This window comes from Salmo salar, chromosome ssa06, assembly GCF_905237065.1.
Source record: "Salmo salar chromosome ssa06, Ssal_v3.1, whole genome shotgun sequence".
Classification (NCBI taxonomy): Eukaryota; Metazoa; Chordata; class Actinopteri; order Salmoniformes; family Salmonidae; genus Salmo; species Salmo salar.
The window spans coordinates 44,840,413-44,862,743 of NC_059447.1; the positions used below are offsets into that span (position 1 = coordinate 44,840,413).

Genomic DNA, 22,331 nt, shown 5'->3' on the forward strand with positions numbered 1-22,331 from the left:
GATGGCAACTTCCAGATTGTCAGCATTATCAACAGTCACAGCTACAGTCTTGCTCGGCTCTATCTCAAACTCTTCCAGAATGTCTGAGATCTCCTCTGCCACCACTTCGCCAGTTTGCGATTTGTACACTGCCCTGGTGTGGCGGACCTTCTGTTTTTACACTACCCTGGTGTGGAGGACCTTCTGTTTTTACACTACCCTGGTGTGGAGGACCTTCTGTTTTTACACTACCCTGGTGTGGAGGACCTTCTGTTTTTACACTACCCTGGTGTGGAGGACCTTCTGTTTTTACACTACCCTGGTGTGGAGGACCTTCTGTTTTTACACTACCCTGGTGTGGAGGACCTTCTGTTTTTACACTGCCCTGGTGTGGAGGACCTTCTGTTTTTACACTACCCTGGTGTGGAGGACCTTCTGTTTTTACACTACCCTGGTGTGGAGGACCTTCTGTTTTTACACTACCCTGGTGTGGAGGACCTTCTGTTTTTACACTACCCTGGTGTGGAGGACCTTCTGTTTTTACACTACCCTGGTGTGGAGGACCTTCTGTTTTTACACTACCCTGGTGTGGAGGACCTTCTGTTTTTACACTACCCTGGTGTGGAGGACCTTCTGTTTTTACACTACCCTGGTGTGGAGGACCTTCTGTTTTTACACTGCCCTGGTGTGGAGGACCTTCTGTTTTTACACTACCCTGGTGTGGAGGACCTTCTGTTTTTACACTACCCTGGTGTGGAGGACCTTCTGTTTTTACACTACCCTGGTGTGGAGGACCTTCTGTTTTTACACTGCCCTGGTGTGGAGGACCTTCTGTTTTTACACTACCCTGGTGTGGAGGACCTTCTGTTTTTACACTGCCCTGGCTTGTGTAGTGCACTGTAACAGTGAGATAGTGGTCCTGAAAGAGGCTGGTCCACCCATCTGTTGTGACAGCTTTGACATGTCCTTCAGCTCAGTGATCACATTGGCCTTTTCTACACCACACCAGGTAGGAATTAATGTGTCACTGAGGTAACTCCTGGAGGGAGGGTATATTTGGGGTTGAGTGCCTTGCTCATCTCCCTACAGTAAAAAAAATTGTTTGTGTTGAATTATCATTATTGAATTAGTGTTGTTGTGGAGTGATGGGACTAACATACAACCCTTTTTATACTACTATATCCTAAAAATGAATACTATATATATATATATATATATATATATATACCTAAAGCCCTTGGACTCCAATGTTGCAAAGGGGTGTAGGCCTTTCACTATGAACTTGGTCACGGCTAGGTGGCACTCATTCACCCTCTCCTCAGTCATCCTCCCACTAGCTGCCAGCATGAAGGGGCTTTGGGCTTGTCTTTGGCTTGGACCAGCTGTCTTTCATAATTTAGCCCCGTGGCCCGTTTAATACCGGGTTTCGGTACCCATCCCTAGGAGTGTGTGTGTGTGAAGGAAGGGGGAATTTCCTTTTATCTAACAGAGATGTGGGTGTGTTTTGTTATTGACCTCACCAGGTCCATATAGACAGTACAGTAGAGTGGGATTTATTGCACCAATCAACATAACTATTGATTATAGACAAATTTGTATGTAGACTATTTGTCAACAAAGATTCACATCACTGCAGCCACTGAGTCCCCTGACAAGCTTTGCCTTCTGACAGGCTTCCCTGGTAAACACAAAATGGTGGTTGCCCAATTCTAGGGTGTCAATTCTGGCCCACTATCGTTCTACTCCTTGAGGACTTTTTCCTCTAAGCTCAACTTCACCATCTAGTGGCCATTTGAGGGTAGAGGGAAAACATTGATGAGAAATAGAAATGGAGGCCTATCCTGTGAGGACCCCCCAAAAAACCTTGGTTCCCCTTTGGTAAAACCATGTATTTACTTCACATGGTAGTTACATGGGCAGATTTGATTACTGTGTGACATTGTTGCTTCACAACAAGACAGAAACATGACAGGAATGTCTAAATGCACTCTCTGAATATATGGTGAATATACTCTGAATCTTCTGAATGTCCTCCAGACAGGTGAGTATGCCACGGACGAGGAGGAGGAGATGAGCCCCATGTTCCCCAACGCCATAGAGGTGTTTGACCTGGCGGAGAATGAGGACATGCTCTCCCCCATGGAGATGGACCCTGAGAAACTGGCCCACAAGTTCAAAGAGGTGAGCAGGGAGGCTTGATGCCAAAGGCAAATGTTCATCTCAAAATGAAGAAAATGTTATGTTCAATTCAACTTTTTGTTGAGAGAGCGTATCAGATGCGACATTGTGCTGGAGTGAGCCATGGTGTCAATTTTTAACTCTCTCCTCTCTCTCTCCCTCTATAGCTTCAGATAAAGCATGCAGTCACCCAGGCTGAGATTCAACAGCTGAAGAGAAAGGTTAGACCTGCTCCAAAATCAATTACCCAACAAACATTGGACTTGTTTCACAGATCCACCTTAATCCAGGACTAAAACACACAGTCCAGGAGTAAACTAGAAGTATACAGGAATAAACTTTACACTTTCTCCCCTCATCTAGCTGGCGCATGCAGAGCAGGACAAGCTGCGCTGGCGCATGGAGCGTGCCCAGCTGGAACAGAGCGTTCGGGAGAACAAGGAGCGCATGGAGAAGCTGGAGGGCTACTGGATGGAGGCCCAGAGTCTGTGTCAGGCCGTGGATGAACACCTGAAGGAGACACAGGCCCAGTACCAGACCCTGGAGCGCAAGTACAGCAAAGCCAAGCGCCTCATCAAGGAATACCAGCAGAAGTAAGGCTGATAAATAAGGAGGATTCTGGGGTTTGTAGGAGGGAGAGTAATGAAGGATTCTGGAGTTTATAGGAGGAAGAGAAGGATGGGGGGATTATGGGGTTTGTAGGTAGAAGAGAGGGATGGGGTTTCTGGGGGTTTGTAGTAGGAAGAGGATTGGGGTTCTGGGGTTTATAGGAGAAAGAGGAATGGAAGATTCTGGAGTTTGTAGGAGGAAGAGAGGAATGGAGGATTCTGGGATTTGTAGGAGGTAGTGCTGAGCGATTAACTGAAATTGCGGGGGTTTTGTTATTAAATGACCTACGTTGGTTCAATTACTTAGTTTTTTTAGCTAAATGCGCCATTTCTCTAGAGAGAAATCAAATAATTCACTAGAGAAATGAAGTCAAGAATGATGTGAGACGCTGGGCTGAAGGAATTGTAGTTTTCATTTAAGCAAACGAGTTCACCGCAGAAATGTGGTAATTAACTACAATGACTAATCAATTGAGCCTGTTCTTTCTGGCTCGGACAGAGACGGATACACACAGACCGCATGAGAGAGGATGATGGATAGAGACTGCTCGTGAGGTAGCGCTACATGATTTGATAGTTGTAGTATTTGGTAATAAGCAGTCTTGAAAGTATGACTTGCCTACTTTGATGAATGTAGCATTATGACTATAACTACTATTCTCTGAAGGAGGGAAACGAGGTACAACATACTATGGGGAGTTGTAGATCCTTCTTCGGGATCGGTGTCCCTTCCACTGGACGGTTGAGCTTACGTAGGCTAATGCAATTAGCATGAGGTTGTAAGTAACAAGAAAATTTCCCTTGGCATAGACATATCTGATATTGCCAGAAAGCTTAAATTCTTGTTAATCGAACTGCACTGTCCAATTTACAGTAGCTATTACAGTGAAAGAATACCATGCTATTGTTTGAGGAGAGTGCACAATTTTGAACATGAAAAGTTATTAATAAACAAATTAGGCACATTTGGGCAGTCTTGATACAACATTTTGAACAGAAATGCAATGGTTCATTGGATCAGTCTAAAACGTTGCACATACACTGCTGCCATCTAGTGGCCAAAATCGAAAGTGCACCTGGGCTGGAATAATACATTATGGCCTTTCTCTTGCATTTCAAAGATGGTACAAAAAAATACTAAAGAACGGTTGTTCTTTTTCTTTGTATTATCTTTTACCAGATCTGTGTTATATTCTCCTACATTACTTTCACATTTACACAAACTTCAAAGTGTTTCCTTTCAAATGGTACCAAGAATATGCATATCCTTGCTTCAGGGCCTGAGTTACAGGCAGTTAGATTTGGGTATGTCATTTTAGGTGAAAATTGATCAAAAGGGGCGGATCCTTAAGGATCTCTTTTTTTTTTACCCTTTCTCAACCCAATTTCGTGATATCTAATTGCGATCTTGTCTCATCACACTTAACACCCGCCCGCTTAACCCGGAAGCCAGCCCCACCAATGTGTCGGAGGAAACACTGTTCAACCAGTGGTGTAAAGTATTTTTAAGTCGTTTTCTGGGGGTAACTGTACTTTACAATTTATCTTTTTCACAACTTTCACTTCATTACATTCATGAAGAAAACAATGTACTTTTTACTCCATACATTTTCCCTGACACCCAAAAGTAGTCGTTACATTTTGAATGCTTAGCAGGACAGGGAAATGGTCCAACTCACAAACTTATTTAGAGAACATCCCTCGTCATCCCTACTGCCTATGATCTGGCGGTCTCACTAAACATTGTGCCCCTGGCTATTCGTATTTAAACACAAATAGGAATGGGGTTGCCATAACGCCGGGGAAAAGATATTACATTTCACTCGCAGGAAATGAAGCATGCTAGCTGACATTACCCAGGAGTTTTTTTTAGCATAATCTAGGCTAGCTAGCTTTGACCGCAGTATGGTCCATTTTAGAATAACCAAGCGACTTAAAACTACGTATACTAAACAAGAACGCTACCCCAGCAACTCCACCGTGGGAATAGCAAGTAATAGCTAGCTCGCCTATTCATGTTCGCCAACCTGGCTAGTACGCAATGCAGCGCTTGCTTAGGTAGCCAAGTCAAGAAAGTCCACATAACCGAGGTGGGACCGGACCCTTCATCAACAAGTCTGGGAAGAGTGGCAAGCGGTGCTTGACCGAGTCACACAGGCGGTAGGTTATGTGGTAATGCGCCCACGGACTGGTTTGAGTGAGGGCCGCCTGAGCGGGCTGCAAGCGGAGACAAGCTACACATAGATCGTGAGTATCTTTCAGAGAAATGGCTTACACAGAACCCAAACCGGCTGCGCGCGTGCGCCATCATGCATAAAATGTATTTTGTCCCCCTACACCAAACGCGATCAATGACACGCAGGTTATAATATCAAAACAAACTCTGAACCAATGACATTAATTTGGGGACAGGTCGAAAAGCATTAAACATGTATGGCTAGTTAGCATGCACTTGCTAGCTAATTTCTCCTATTTAGCTAGCTTGCTGTTGCTAGCTAATTTGTCCTGGGATATAAACATTGAGTTGTTATTTCACCTGAAAAGCACAAGGTCCTCTACTCCGACAATTAATCCACACATAAAAACGGTCAACTGAATTGTTTCTAGACATCTCTCCTCCTTCCAGGCTTTTTCATCTTTGAACTTAAATGGTGATCGGCATCTAAACTTTCATAGTATTACCACGACGACCGGCAAAACAGTTCGTCTTTCAATCACCCACGTGGGTATAACCAATGAGGAGATGGCACGTGGGTACCTGCTTCTATAAACCAATGAGGAGATGGGAGAGGCAGGACTTTCAGCACGCGTTGGCGCACGCAAGCAGTGTGGGTGCAATAATTGATTAACATGGATTTCTAAATTTATTTTGCGCCGTGTCCGGTCTGGTCAGCATGTTTGTTTGTTTTAGTAGCGTGAATCATTCCTGTTCATACTGAGCGGAGTAATTGAAGGAATGAATCCGACCCTCACACTTATCACCTATGGAAGGCAGGGCTTCCGGCGCGGCATGGATTTCATTGGCCTTGTCAGGCGTGATTGTAGATCCTTTAACTGAAGTCACGAGTCTGTATGTTGTACCGAAGTTTACTGACTGAAAGGGAACTAGTAAGATGTTTTTTTCGTCAACAGCTCTTCAGTATACGTAGCCAGCTACAGCTACTAGGTTTGTCAGACAGTACAGTTTGGGGAGCACAGAGAACGTTGGATGGCTGGCTGCTATTGCCTGAGCAGAGATTAAATGATGACTGAATGAAAAATAATAAAATCATCAAATAAAAACGAAATAATATACACAGAAATATTTTATAATTTCATAGTAATTCCCTATTTGTCTATTGATGTCTACCCAATGTGCACCTGGCAGAGACAATGGAATGTTTTTCAATGTTTTGTCAATTGAATGTTCACTATATTTGGTTTTGTCGAAAACCGTGATAATTTTTTGTATAATTGAACCGAAACCGAACCGACCTCAAAACAGCACTAATCGCTCAGGACTTGTAGGGGGATGGGGGGGGGGGGGGTTGTAGGAGGAAGAGGAATGGGGGTTCTGGGGTTTGTAGAGGATTTGGGGATTCTGGGGTTTGTAGAAGGAAGAAAGGATGGGGATGGATGGGCAGGATTCAGCCTAACCACGCCACGCTATGTGTCTCAGGGAGATTGAGTATCTGAAGAGGGAGACGGCTCAGCGCAGAGCCCAAGAGGAGACAGAGGCCACTCATAAGGAAGAGGCAGACAACCTCCAGGACAAGGTGTTGTATATTTAGGTTCTACTCTGTGTGGAAATATGTCATGACATTCTCAATAATTATGTAAGACAATTTGCTGTGGTTAATCTAGACACATAGCATGAAGACGCTACTGAGTTATGATCATTCTGCCTTGGGATTTTGTGTGTAATAAAAGCCCCCCCCCTCTCTCTCTCTGTCCTCCTCAGATCACAGACCTGGAGACCAAGGTGGATGCGCTGAAGACCTCTGATCCCTCCTAAACCTATGGCAGAGAGAGGGAAAGGAGGAACAATGCCTTCACACTGGGGCTATCCTTTTTCCAATCCATGTTTTCCTTGACGGATTGTAAGAATGACAAAAGAAGAAGAAAATAATGGAGAAAGGAAGACTTTAGGGGCAGCAGTTTTGGGGGGAGGGGGTTCAAAAGACACCTGCGAGCGAAAATGGAAGAAAAAAATCATGTTTTCAACTGATGTCTGTCATTTGCTTCGAGCCGCGTCAACAATCCCTATATGCTCTTTATTCAGAACCTGGAGTCCTTGTTGCATCGAACCACATTCAACTAGTTAACTACCCAATTGATCAATCTGTGAAGGAGGTCGCTTGTCTTCTATGCTCTTCTTTCTGTCTTATCACATGTAAAATAACTAACCAGGAAATACAGCCCCTACTGACTTAACGCTTCTATACTAGACTTACTGGTTCAATAATTAACTGGATATGGGGACCAGAATTGGACAGAAGAAACTGATAGGATGACAGAGATCCTCAAATACTGGTGTATAGCCTACTGGTGACAGACAGTGCTTCTGCTGTATGGCATGATCTCTCTTGATTTCTACTAACTGAACAAAAGAAAATGGCCGCTTCCCCTTTTTGCTCAACTGCTCCCCTTGTATGATGGAAAGACTCAGGTTGGGTTCAAGTTCATTTGTACAGTGATGATATGCTTGTTTTGTATATATTCTTTACATATATTTAAAATTGCTTAAAAAGCTTAAGCAATGAGGCTGGGTTGAGAGGGCGTTGAATGGAATTGACTTAAGCATCGAGAAGATTGGGTATACAGAAGATGGTCTAATTCCAAGTGGATATAGGCCACGCAAAGTGGCACATTTTCCTTTTTATATTAGCAAAATGGCAAACAGGGTGTGAATATGTGCAAGCTTAACAGTTCAATGTGTTACTCGTGGTTTTACTTGCGTATGTCTCACCTTGGGTTCTGATAACGTGGAGGGTCAGTATTATTTGACTTTGTGCTTCGCTCTATATCAATTTCAGAATCCGGGTTTTCCCCGCCCCAACCAGGAAGGTCTTACTCACGCTCTAACGTTTGAGTCTGGAATCACTGCTAGTTTAGCAAAGGGGTTTAAATTTAGCCCCCAGATCGGTATAGCCCTTTGAATTTGGGGACTGGATGGCAATCTTTGTGTAATGTTGGGGTAACTAGAGCCATGGGATAATGTTGTTACATAGCAGCTTTATGAAAGAGATCGATAGAGGCAGGGGGGAAATGTTCCAGCATGCCTCAAGTGGCTTCCTATCTCCTCGTCTCCTTTTCTTAATTTCATCTGATCTGAAAAACATAGGGAAGGTAAAAGCAAAGCAGTGTGTCTGATCTGATTCCTACCAGAGGACCTCCTGTCACCTGTCCAGTGTATCTCAGGTCAGTGCAGATGAAGGAGACAGGAGGAGAATGCCACTGTGGACTACTGAGGTGCAGTAAAAGGTCTTTGTCTGTAGACGCGATGCTCTCACTTGAATCTCCAATAATACCAGTCAGCTGCCTTGCTCCCTCTGTGCTGCTCATGTTTGTTAACAGTGTCTTATCCAAGACTAGGCATTTGGAACTTCCTCTCATTACTTCTCTGTCCCCTAGTAGCACAAACAGGTCAGACTCATTTGCCCCCACTATGTATTCATTTTTTCTTCTTAAAAATGGCCCTATTTTTATTTTAATCTTGTAACATTTTAGTTGGGTTTTAATGTAACATTTGTATTTTAACTGTGAAAACTCTTGTCAAATACATCTGTTTTCATGGGCCCAATGTTACTGTACATCTCTTATGTTGCAGTACTGCTCTAAATCAGGAGGTGTCACTCTCAGTGAGTTTGATTGAGAGAAGGAATACCAGGTCGTCAGTTAGTGGCTAATTCCTGGTTTACCATCTCTGGAATAAGCTGACAGGTTTTCTGACCATATTTTGCAGTGTTAGGTAATATTGGAGTCGATGTGCGAACAACTTCCACATGCTGAGAAGTGGTAGTGAACAGAGAACTTAAAAGGGACTTAAAGGCCCAGTGCAGTCAACATGGTGTGCCTGTGTAAAATTATATATTTCCACACTAAGGTTTTAATAATACTGTAAAATTGTGAAAATTATGATAATGCCCTTTTAGTGAAAGAGTTGATTGAAAAGACTGCCTGTGAATTTCGGCCTGTTTTGGTGGGATGGAGTTTTGGCCTGTCCTGATTAGTTAATAGAATTCCAAACATCTTGTTTTCAGTTTTCCCCTCCCCACTTAGACCACTCCCAGACAGTCCTAGAAAAAGTATTGCTTGAGAAATTGCTCTTTGCTAAGAAAGTTTTGTTTCTTTTTGATGATTTTAATTGAAAACAATCACAGTAAGGTACTAAATTGTGACCCAGAAATGTTCAGATTGAGATAAAATGGCTGCATTGGACCTTTTTTTTAAGAAAAAGCAAAAACATTCAAAAAAATGACTTTTTGTGTGTTTGTCTTGTATGACATTGAACCATCATTGGCCTACTAACTCCATACAGTATGCTTGTATAGGATGCTGATCGTAACATAGTGAGTGTGCCAGTATGGAACACACACGGTCCACCTTAGAGATAAGCAGTGCCTCTCTCATCTCAAGACCTTTAATCCACTGTCCCCAATGGTATTATTGCTACCTTGCGCTTTCCTCTTGGCTATATGCGGTATATGTTTACCTTTTTAAATCCATCTTCATAGTGAATACCTTGCCTACAGTTGTGAATCAAAACTGTTGACCTCTACTAACCAAAAGAAAGAACTGCATAGAACACATTCGGATAGATACGATGTCTGTTAATGTATGACTGTCAAATGGACCTAACCAAGGGACTTGCCTGTGAAGTCTTCATCACATCACTTCTCCTCTCAGATGGCAGGCAGACACTGGACAAGTATCATTTAACTACAAACTAGACTAAATTAAATATGTTCACAAAATAACATTCCTTGGCTAGCTATGCTGTCAGTAAAGTTACAACCATGGGAAACATGTCAGAAATGGGATAGTTGACCAATGGAAATGTCTGGGTGAAAAAGAGATGTTATTTACTGAAGTGGATCCTTGAATTTGACACATTTAGCATCATTATGATTCCAGTTCTGATAGTACCCCTCGAGGCAGTATCAGAATACAGTACATATGCTGGGAAATGCATGTTCATATCTTTACTTCAGAATAGGAAACCACGCCAATGAGGCCATGAAACAGGAGCTCTATATTATGATCTGGACCAGAACAATTGTATGGTTTCTCTCATCTTTTAACATTCCATTGTACACTTTGTCATTATTCTGAGGGCATGAGATTCAATATACCAGAAAAATGCTGTTGGAAACGCATTCTGGATCTCTGCTTCATACTAATTGACCATGGCCCATTAGTACAGTGTAATAGCTTTGCCCTCCTCTGAGGGGAAGGAAACTGGTTACATTCCTTTTTGTATTTTTTTTTTAAATCATTGCCTTGTGGTTTGCAAACACAATGAGTAAGAGGGAAAAGTCCAGAAATTCATCATGTTTGTCTCTCACATAATTTTCTGTCATTGTTAATAAATGCAGATGTGTTGAACAAGAGCTCAAGGGTCACGTTGGCTTGTTTTGTGTTTAGAACCAGTTGCACCTGCAATACATCACTGAAAGGGGTATCATTTTCGTGAATGAAAGGTATATTAATGTGTGTCTGTTTAAATTTTATGCACTGACTTTGTTCACAAAAGTCAAGAGGTTCTAAAAGATTAGAGGTTATTTCACTTTTCAAATCAAACTTTATTTGCCACATGTCCCGAATATAACAAGTGTAGACTTTACTGTGAAAGGCTTACTTACAAACCCTTAACCAACAGTGCAGTTCAAGAGGAAAATATTTACCAAGTAGGCTAAAATAAAAAGTAATAATAAAAAGTAACACAAGAATAACAATAACGAGGGTATATACAGGGGGCACCGGTACAAAGTCAGTGTACAGGCTAGTTGAGGTAATATGTACATGTAGGTGGGGGCGAAGTGACTATGCATAGGTAACAAACAAACAGCGAGTAGAAGCAGTGTACAGGGGCGGTCAATGTAAATTGTCCGGTGGTGATTTTTATGAATTGTTCAGCAGTCTAATGGCTTGGGGGTAGAAGCTGTTGAGGAGCCTTTTGGTCTTAGACTTGGTGATCCAGTACCGCTTGTCGTGCAGTAGCAGAGAAAACAGTCTAACTTGGGTGACTGGAGTCTCTGACAATTTTATGTGCTTTCCTCTGACACCACCTACTATATAGGTCCTGGATGGCAGGAAGCTTGGTGATGTACTGGGCCCGGTGATGTACTGGGCCGTTCGCACTACCCTCTGTAGCTCCTTATGGTCAGATGCCGAGCAGTTGCCATACCAGGCGATGATGCAACCGGTCAGGATGCTCTCGATGGTGCAGCTGTAGAACCTTTTGAGGATCTGGGGGCCCATGCCAAATCTTTTCGGTAACCTGAGGGGGGAAAGGTTTTGTCGTGACCTCTTCACGACTGTCTTGGTATGTTTGAACCATGATAGTTCGTTGGTGATGTGGACACCAAGGAACTTGAAACTCTCGACCCGCTCCACAACAGCCCTGTCGATGTTAATGGGGTTCTGTTCGGCCCGCCTTTTCCTGTAGTCCACAATCAGCTCCTTTGTCTTGCTCACATTGAGGGAGAGGTTGTCGTCCGGGCACCACACTGCCAGTACTCTGACCTCCCTATAGGCCGTCTCATCGTTGTCGGTGATCACATCGACTGTTGTGTCGTCAGCAAACTTAATGATGGTGTTGGAGTCGTGTTTGGCCACACAGTCATGGGTGAAAAGGGAATACAGGAGGGGACTAAGGACGCACCCCTGAGGGGCCCCAGTGTTGAGGATCAGTGCGGCAGACATATTGTTGCCTACTATTACCACCTGGGGGCGGCCCGTCAGGAAGTCCAGGATCCAGTTGCAGAGGGAGGTATTTAGTCCCAGGGTCCTTAGCTTAGTGATGAGCTTCGTGGGCACTATGGTGTTGAATGCTGAGCTGTAGTTGATGAACAGCATTCTCACATAGGTGTGCCTTTTGTCCAGGTGAGAAAGGGCGGTGTGGAGTGCGATTGAGATTGCGTCATCTGTGGATCTGTTGGGGCGGTATGCGAATTGGAGTGGGTCAAGAGGGTCTGGGAGGATGCTGTTGATGTGAGCCATGACCAGCCTTTCAATGCACTTCATGGCTACCGATGTGAGTGCCACATTGTGGTTATCATTTAGGCAGGTTACCTTCGCTTCCTTGGGCACAGGGACTATGGTGGTCTGCTTGAAACATGTAGGTATTACAGACTCGGTCAGGGAGAGGTTAAAAATGTCAGTGAAGACACTTGACAGTTGGTCCGTGCATGCTTTGAGTACACGTCCTGGTAATCCGTCTGGCCCAGCGGCTTTGTGAATGTTGACCTGTTTTTTTAAAGGTTTTGTTCACATCGGCTACCGAGAGCGTTATCGCACAGACATCCAGAACAGCTGGTGCTCTCGTGCATGCTTCATTGTTGCTTGCCTCGAAGCGAGCTAAGAGCATAAAAGGCATTTAGCTCGTGTGTTAGGCTCGTGTCACTGGGCAGCTCACTTCTGGGTTTCCCTTGGTAGTCTGTAATAGTTATAATGATTTCCTCATAGTGGATCCTTTTCGAAGTGTCTTATAGGATCTTTAGGATAATAGTTGGCCTAAAGGTATCACAAGGAACATTGCCAACACATCCTTGAATTATTGCTCTTACAGTCACAGCACCATGCCTATATCCTTGCTCCCCATGTTATTCCCAGCCCCCACGCTCTTCAGGAACAAAACTACCTTGCGGTCATGCACAACATTAGGTTGCATGATGTAATACCGTTATAAAGTCTGTTACTTTTCATCAGTCATCATTAGTGTTCTTCCATGTAGGATGAGAACTTCAAGTGATCAATTATGGATGACAATAAGGTAGGCTTAGTCCTTGAAATACTTGTAGGCCTGGGATTTCAAAAGTTAACATAACATCTGATATTGATATACATATTAGTCCTATATAGATTATTACTATTAATAATAAGCTATCTACAGTGGTTGCAGTATAGAATAGCACCTAGCCTATCAGGTGCAGGAGGCCATTTTCATTATGACTTTATGACACCTGCAATCCTCAAATTCAGGGTGCAGTTCAAACGGGTTTGTACTGGTTGTACATGTTTTAGCAAATATACCCTTTTTTTGCATCCTTCCCAAATCGGATGAAAAGCAGTTAGATTTGAAATATCAACAGGAGAGAGATGGAAGAGGAGAAAGAGCCAGTAGTCCAGCCAAAGAAAGACAGGACTAGCAGTGGAAAGACAGCTGTTCTCGGAGCCTTTGGTATTATTCTTTATGTAAAACCAAGTTTGATATTTTAACTTTGGTATGGTTACATAAGACAGATGGTTACTTAGTATGGTGGTTGGTCGGGCGTATAACGTGAACGTCTAGCAACCCAAACGTTGTGAATTAGAATATCATCATGGACAAATGTAGCATTTTAGCTCATTATTAACTTTTCAACAATTTATTACTTTTTAGCTACTTTGCAACTACTGAGCATGTTAGCTAACCCTAACCCTAACCTTACCCCTTTTAGCTAACCCTTCACCTAACCCTAACCTTAACCCTTTAACCTACCTCCTAAACTAATCAAATAACACACATGGAATCATGTAGTAACCAAAAAAGTGTTAATTCAAAATATATTTTAAATTTGAGGTTCTTCAAAGTAGCCACCCTTTGCCTTGATGACAGCTTTGCACACTCTTGGCATTTTCTCAACCAGCTTCATGAGATAGTCAAAGTGTGCAAATCTGTCATCAAGGCAAAGGGTGGCTACTTTGAAGAATCTCAAGAGGTATATAAAAATACATAGAGGCAGCAGTGGTGTGTGTGCGTACATGCGTGAGTGAATTTGTGTTTGATGTGGGAATGCAGAGTCAGTGCAAATAATCTGTGCAAATAGCCTTAAGGACAGCCAGGGGTTAGCTGTTCAACAGTCTTATAGCCTGCAGGTAGAAACTGTCTCTGAGCCTGTTGGTCCTGGCCCTAATGCTCTGAGACCACCTGCCAGACAGTAAGGGAGAAAACAGTCCATGGCTTTGGTGGCTGAAGTCTCTGGAAATCTTCTGGGCCTTCCTCAGACACCACCTGTCTCAGTCTCCAGTATCTATGCTGCAATAGTCTATGTGCCGTGTGGCTAGGGTCAGTCTGTTATATCTGGTGTAATTCTCCTGTCTTATCTGGTGTCCTGTGTGAATTCAAGTATGCTCCCTCTAATTCACTTTTTCTCCCTCCTCTCCCGGAGGACCTGAGCCCTAGGATCATGCTTCAGGACTACCTGGCCTGATGACTCTTGGCTGTCCCCAGTCTACCTGGTCGTACTGCTGCTCCAGTTTCAACTGTTCTGCCTGCAGATAGGGAACCCTGACCTGTTCACCGGACGTGCTACCTTGTCCCGGACCTGCTGTTTGACTCTCTCTCTCCACCGCACTTGCTGTGTCGACCTCTGAATGCTCGGCTATGAAAAGCCAGCTGACATTTACTCCTGAGGTACTGACCTGTTACACCCTCTACAACCACTGATTATTATTTAACCCTGCTGGTCATCTTTGAATGTATGTACATCTTGAAGAAGAATCTGGCCTTAAATGGCCATGTACTCTTATAATCTCCACCCGGCACAGCCAGAAGAGGACTGGCCACCCCTCAGACCCTGGTTCTTCTCTAGGCTTCTTCCTAGGTTCCTGCCTTTCTTGGGAGTTTTTCCTAGCCACAGTGCTTCATCTGCATTTCTTGCTGTTTGGGGTTTTAGGCTGGTGTAAAAAGGGCTTTATAAATACATGTTATTGATTGACTGACCACCTGGTGTAAATGTCCTGTAGGGCTGGGAGCTCGCCCCCAGTGATGGACTGGTCAGTCTTGACAACTCTCTGTAGAGCCTTACGGCCAGGGACACCGCCAGGGATTTTGGCCTCCATGAAAAGATATCACATTGGGCCCCAACACCGCAGGCTGCACCAACCCTGCGCAATTGCTGTAACCACACACCTCCAGAACCCAATCGACCCATTCAAAGCTTTAAATAACTCTACCTTTGCAGGCTTGCAACTCTCTTGTAGTCCAATATTTACTGTATGATATTTACTGACAGTGAGCTGTGAAAATATAACACTGTGCAGACATGCATGCAACATTCTGCATACAGTGGAATTCACTATTTGATGCAAGACTGATACCTTCTATAAGAAATGTGCTAAATGCCATCTTTTACAGTCTAAATGTAATTTTAATGGGAAAATTCTTGAATGGAAAATTCTCTTAACATGAATGAATAAAATAAATATAAATTACGCTATTCAATTAAAATAAATTAACATTATCATCTATAGAATGATATAAAAAACAAAATAATAAAATCAAAATAAAATCAGCAGCAGATGTTTGAACTAAGTATACATACCAACTAGAAAATAAGCAGCTGTAAAAGTGGAAATAGAAAATGGAAAACAAAATTTAACTTCCTAAACAGGGGATGACACACCTCTTGACACGGACACCTACCAGGAAATTACTCTAGGGGTGACTATATTGACTAACAACCCTCTTGTTCTGGAGTCTGGTCAAGCGGTAACACTCTCGATTCCCAGACCACACATTGTGACGGCCCTGAATTGTCTGAACCGTCTGTGCTTCTCCTTCCAATAGGGCGCTTTCGCTTTAATTCCCAATTAAATAGCCAGCATCAGTTGCGAAAAAAGGGGTTGTGATGGTGGTGCAAACGAGGACGTGTTCAACCCTCAGTTCCGAAGCTTCTTTACTTTGTTTGTTTTGTTGTATTTTAAAAGTGTGCTTTGTAGCCTTGTCTCAAGTTTAACCAGGATCGGATCCACTCATTTCATCTGTTGGTCTCGGCTGTTTCGTCATGGCCTTTCTCTGCTGGAGATCTGTTAGCGGATTGGATTGTCCTGACTACAACTTTTTTTGCATTTGGTATTTCATTTGTTTGAATGGGATTTATACCGTGTTGATTTGTGGTCAGTTGTAGTTGAAGACTACTGAGATTTGATACTCTTTATGGTTGTGTAGTAAAAGAGTTAGATATTTTGATTGTATGATTGAGACTGGGTTTAAGCTACACTTTTATGAACAGACAAACATTGCGTGACTAAGGTCACTTGAGTTCACTGAACTCCTTTACCGGGCTGGACTCTTTTAGGCCCGAGGTACTGGACTTTGTTAAATGATCACACACACATAATAATATATGTTGGTAATACAACCAATGCAAAAGAACAGTTGTTTTGAAGTTATTTCCAATGTTTTAATGGTTTATGAAAAGTGTATGTCCATACTGACTTTTACATGTGTCCTTTGTATTGGTGTAGACTTGACGGACCAGACGGGGCTCATTCCCTCACAAACAAAAAGGAGAAAGCAATATTTTCTCTGGTAGGCACAACCTGACTGGCACCCCAACAAACAATAACCTCTAGTCATAACCGTTACAACATGCCTTCGAGGCGACGGGATCAAATCGCAACTCGGTCATTCGTCTAAAATCCTTCCTCACTGTTTGTTCTATACATGTCTCCCGACTTCCTACCGTCCTGTAAAAAAATTATAATAAATAAATAAAACAAAGGGAAGGAGATCGGAGCTCCTGGTATATAACATTTGTTTTACCTCTCTGCCAAACCACATACAATACAAATCTTTTGACACCCACCAGAAAATTATTCTAGGGATGACTGTATCAATCAATAAAAAACACATACAGTATAAATACATTAAATAAATAAATAAATAAATACATGCATACACAAACAAAATAAATTAAAATACACAACAAATATCCCAGTACTTCATAAATATAAATATTTTTTTTTAAGTATAAATAAGTATCTAAGAGACTCAACAGACAAATCAAACAGTGGCCATGGTTTATCTCACATCAGAGTTGGTGGGAGTGCAGGCGGGGACTTGCCACTATCTGGCAGCTATCAGTGTTGCTTTCTCAAGGAAACTCTGAGACAGCAATCAGAGGTGCCGTAGAGTGGCAGGACAAGCTAAGAACAAACCCTCATGGGGAGAAAGAGATGAAGAAACGCAGGCACTCAGACCTTAACCAGTTGCTATTGTACCAATTGATGGGGAACAGATAGAACAAGGCTTGAACCAGCAACCTGCAGTTATAGGATGAGAACCAGATCTTGGGAGATAGGGGATGAAACCAAAACCAATTGTGTAGCGTCCCTCTCTCTCAGATAAAGTGCTCCGCTTGCTTCATGTTTTCGAATGTCCCGTTTGACCTTGATTGACAGATTAGACAGAAAGACTGAAGCAGGCTCGAACAAATATTAAATATGTTTCAACCAGGCGACATCACTACGCAGCTTCCTTAGAAGTCCAATAGGCTTCTGGCACGGACGACCCCACTCCGCTCCTCCATCCATGTCTGCACAGGTTTTGCTGCTGCTGTAGAGTGCAGCCCAGCCCCTTTGGCCTGGCCTGAAAAGGTTCAGTCCCTCTGTCCTGGCCTGGAAGTCAGGTGTTCGACGTTGCGCAGGCTGCGTTTTAGGTTCTGTGTGAAGTCACGGAGCTGCAACAGGATAAAGTGAGTGGCAACCTGAACCTCGTAGTCCCCTGGGAGGCGTGAGGCCAGTCCTGAGGCCTCATACTGGGCCACACTGCTCATCTGGCCCGGCTTCTGCATCTGAACAACACAAAAAAACACACACATACAGAAGGTTATTAACCTAAACGAACATCTCAAGTGTGACGATATGAGTGTAGGACCTCTTTGATCGTGTGCCAGTGTGCATGCATGTGCAGATGTCTACTTTTTATTACTCAGGGAGTTTGTGTGTGTCAGTCTCACCTTGTTGACCTGGGCCAGCAGGTCTCTGATGTCAGCCAGGAGTCCTGTCAACTTTTCAGTGGTCACACGCTCCTTCAGCACACCCAGCACATCCTGATACAGCTGCAGCCCCGCAGATATACTGCTCAGACACACCTCCTGTAGGCGGAAGCGCACAGCTGGTCAGACAACTAAAATGGACCATGGCCAGTATGCTAGGACACAACGCAATAAGGAACCGTGTCAGAACTATTCATGTCAAGTTTATTATTCTATCTGCAACATTCAGGAGAACCGTAGCATTGTTTCCCCTTCTCTCTCTCTCTCTCTCACACACACACCAGTGGAGGCTCCTCAGAGGAGGAAGGGAAGGACCATCCTCCTCAGTGAGTTTCATAAAAATACAAATTAGTGAACCATTAAAAGGTATCCTTTTTAGATAACTATACAAAATATATTCACGTCACCAAATTATTGACTAAAATGCACTGTTTAGCGATGAAGGTCTACAGTGGTGTTAGGTTCTAAGTAAACAAAGTAAAAACTAACAGACAACTAGGAAAAGCTCAAACTAAGTTTATTCACCCAATAGGTCAGACAGCTGACAAGACAAAAGACATATTCCCACCAGCACAAGTATTTCCACCACACTTTAGGCAGAGTCTCCTCCTTTTCTCTAAACATGACATATTGGTTGCTAGGCGGGAAGTTAAGTGACGTGTGTAATAAACTGTTCCTTCTCCCTTCATGTGATCTGACCTGACCTCGGCCCACATTCCTCACTAATCCACAGCTATCCACCCTTAACAGCTATCCACCCTTACCGCAACCATGTGATTGCCTTTTCCCTCACTTAGTAACTCTCCAAGCTCATAGCTCATATCCACCCTTAATTGACTCCACCATATACATTGCTCCTACATATAACCATTAACTTCTGGTGCAGCAAGTATTTCAAATTACAACCCAACAGTAGCCTCAACAGCACTTTGTAGGGGAGCACCATGGTGTAGCTAGAGGACAGCTAGTTTCCATCCTCCTCTGGGTACATTGACTTCAATACAAAACCTAGGAGGTTCACGGTTCTCACCCCTTTCCATAGACTTACACATGAATTATGACAACTTCCTCCTACCTATCAGAGCTCTTGCAGCATGAACTGACATGTTGTCCATCCAATCAAAGAATCAGAGATTGAATTACTGATTACTGAAAGCATAACCTACAGCTAGCTACCACTGCAGTGTATAAAATGTGGTGAGTAGTCGACTCAGAGAAAGACAATAGCTGGACAGTTTTTAACAAATTAATTTCTTAAAAAATGAAGGTGAAGCAAAAGAGCAAGAGAGCCATATGTTGTTGTATTTTTTTAAACTTTCACTTGCTTAGCTAGCAAGGCGGCTCTCGACCTGTGCAACTACGTTGTATAGGTTGTAGCAACACCATGATGGGAATAGGGAAAACATGTTGTATCATGTAGTAGTCTAAACCTATCGATGTTACATTGAGCTGGGTGAATGGAATATGAATGACAGTCACCCAATACGCTGTAATAGAAATAAGGCCAAGCTCATACATTTTTTTTAATCATCCTCCCCATCTTAAACGGCAGCGACCGGCACTGACACACTCACCAGGGTGAAGTCGATTTGGTTTAGGGGTCTGCAGACAGCCTTTAGTTCTGGTGCAGCGGGGATGCCCAGGGAGGTCACCATGGACTGGTACGGTATGTTCCTAGACTGGCTGGACGGGTCAAGGGTCAGGCCCTAGGAGAAGAGGAGTGGTTATAGAGCTGGAGCCAATGTAATGCATACATGTATGTCTATGGGTTGACTGCAGATCAAGCAGAGAGAAGTTGGGGTTAGTGCACTTTTGGAATCTGTGGTGTTAGTGATCACGACAGGTTGTAAAACCAAACCACAGCAAGTTTAAACGCACAAAGAGATGCATTTGTTTTGCAATTTAACTAAACCTACCTGTATATTTTACTAAATTTGCCTGCAGCTACAAGGTATGATTGCATTTACTAAATTTAGCAGCAGCTAAATGTGATATTGATCTTTGTTAGATACATGCTTTGCATTCTTCAATGCAAATATGTCCTGTCGTGTTCTAGGGTTTGTTTTATGCAAAAACAACAATGTTTGCATGATCTAACGGTCAACGTGATTTCAACTCAAATCGAACATTATTAAAGACCATGCAAAGCTGCGTAATTTTACCCATAAAAGTATGCGATAAATTACATACAGTAAAGACCATACACACCGCGTAAGAACAGGGCATCGTCGCCGTCCAATAGACTTACCGTGATTTTGACACTGGACCCGTGAACCACAGGGATGTTGCCTAATATTTTTTCGACCAAACTCCTTGCGTCCATTGACTTCTCTGGAATGTGTGCGGACCGGACCAGAAAAGCTAAACAGCAGAGCAGACCTACAACTTTGGGAAAGGAAAAAACAGCTGCAGAACGACTCTATGACGATTCAGATTCTGAACAAGTTGAACTGTGATACATTATGCAAGAAAGGGGAGCGTGCCAAATGTAGTGCGTTGAGCTAAGCAGTAGCGATGCACAATAAAAATGCCTGGTGACAACCACTCAAAATATGTCCAAGCTATTATGACTTTCTTCAGACAATTTTAACAAAATATTGTTTCCAAGTAAAAAAAAGTTGCATCGAGAAGAACAAATACACTAATTAATAGTGTCCTAGTCAAATGTATTTATAAATATCTCATAAAATATAACTTACTTTTGAGAGTGTTCATTCCGTGTCAGTATGGTTAGTCTATTTTGCTAAATATGTAGGATTCTTTCTTATCTCCCATTTCAGGGAGACTTGAAGTATTTATATGAATCAAGTATGTTTCATGGGAATTTCCACTGAAGGGTCATTGTACTGGAGGGTCTTTGTAAACCTGCAATAGTGAGTGACTAATAATTTGGGCTCTATTCAATCTGATTTGCGGAAGTGCAGCTTTACAGCGTGGTTGAAATGTAAAGGCAATGTTCCTGCTTTAGCGGAGACTGAATTCACGGTAAACGCTACATATGTAGTAGTCTCAATCGGAAATTAGGCTACCTTTACATTTCTATCGCGGAATCTGTAACGCTTCAGTTTTACATATTGAATAAAGCCCTTAAGAGATAGAAAGGCTACATCCTGATGACCTTGTGATATGCATTCCAAAATCAGAACATGAGCAAATATATAATGCATGTGATTAAACGGACGTGCTTGTTGCACCCTCGACAACTACTATGATTATTATTATTTGACCATGCTGGTCATTTATGAACATTTTAACATCTTGACCATGTTCTGTTATAATATCCACCCGGCACAGCCAGAAGAGGACTGGCCACCCCTCATAGCCTGGTTCCTCTCTAGGTTTCTTCCTAGGTTTTGGCCTTTCTAGGGAGTTTCTCCTAGGGAGTTTTTCCTAGCCACCGTGCTTCTTTCACATGCATTGCTTGCTGTTTGGGGTTTTAGGCTGGGTTTCTGTACAGCACTTTGAGATATCAGCTGATGTACGAAGGGCTATATAAATAAATTTGATTAAAACTGTGCTTATGATTTTTTTAAAAGACAACTAGCCTATTAGGCTTTCAATACAGAAACTATAATATAGGCTAAGCCTAAACGTTCTATTCTGCTATTTTACATCTATTACAATGCTATTATTTTAATTTTATTAGGCCAATATTTTATTTCCTAGAGCTTATTGTAAAGCACTTTGAGCTGCACATTATGAATCAAATAAATGAAACAAAGCTATTAATTGCCTAATATTGATTGGACCCATTCTTCACTCTCCATCCACTCTGTCCTACCCTGTGTTCCCTCCACCTTTCCACCTGGCTGTCACTGTCTGGACTCACTGTCACTCCTGCCCTACTGAACTCCCTAATGTTTAACTGTGTGTGTTTTAACCCCATGTATTAAACAACATTTTATCTGTAAAGTATGTTGAGACTTATGAAATGCACTTTAAATAGGCTTAGCTGGTAACTTGACTTGATTAACAGGTCTATAGGCTATACTTCTTATTATTTTACTCTTTAATTTGTATTTTTGGATGGGAAATTATTTCTAGCCTATAATTCAGAAAAATGTCAAATTAGTTTTTTTTAAATGAAATTCAATAGCCTGAAGTGAACGGTCACGCTGCGGACAACAGGCTATGATTGAAAATACGCGCTCTACAAAACAGTCGCACATCCAAACACAATGCAGGGGACGTTCGCATGTGTAGCTGTGTTGACGTCATGGCGAGCCCAAGACCGAAACAACCTTATGGCATTTTCAGTGACGTTCATGTAGGGCTACATTACTCAGAATAAATACATGTACATAATTTCACAACTCTAGTTGTAGCAATTCGACATTTTATGTATGCTACTCTCTGAGTAGGCATATACTAAGGAAATAAGGTTGTGTTACCTAATGCTTAGTTCCTATTTTATTTGCTCAGAACAATTGAAGACTAATATCCCCGTTTGTGAAATCCTTATTTGCGCAAGTAAATTAGTCTTACCTCAGGATTTGGCCATTGCGATATGACATCAAGCCCACACGCATCTTGATTGCAAGGTATGCTCACTTGTTCTCTTGACTACAAATCCCTTTCTTAGGTAATAACTGACCTCATT

The 22,331-nt window shown here is 42.6% G+C and overlaps 1 protein-coding gene across 2 annotated transcripts in view; it reads left to right on the forward strand.

Moving 5' to 3' along the window:
* ppp1r9ba (protein phosphatase 1, regulatory subunit 9Ba) overlaps positions 1-10,357 on the forward strand; it is a 65,150-nt gene extending 54,793 nt beyond the window's left edge. For both annotated transcript variants that reach the window (XM_014204456.2, XM_014204455.2), the window contains exons 7-11: positions 2,017-2,160; positions 2,325-2,378; positions 2,521-2,750; positions 6,424-6,520; positions 6,706-10,357. In XM_014204456.2, the coding sequence (XP_014059931.1) occupies positions 2,017-2,160; positions 2,325-2,378; positions 2,521-2,750; positions 6,424-6,520; positions 6,706-6,759 (579 nt within the window). In that variant the 3' untranslated portion in view covers positions 6,760-10,357. The remainder of the gene's footprint in view (positions 1-2,016; positions 2,161-2,324; positions 2,379-2,520; positions 2,751-6,423; positions 6,521-6,705) is intronic.
* The last annotated feature ends 11,974 nt before the right edge of the window (positions 10,358-22,331 follow it).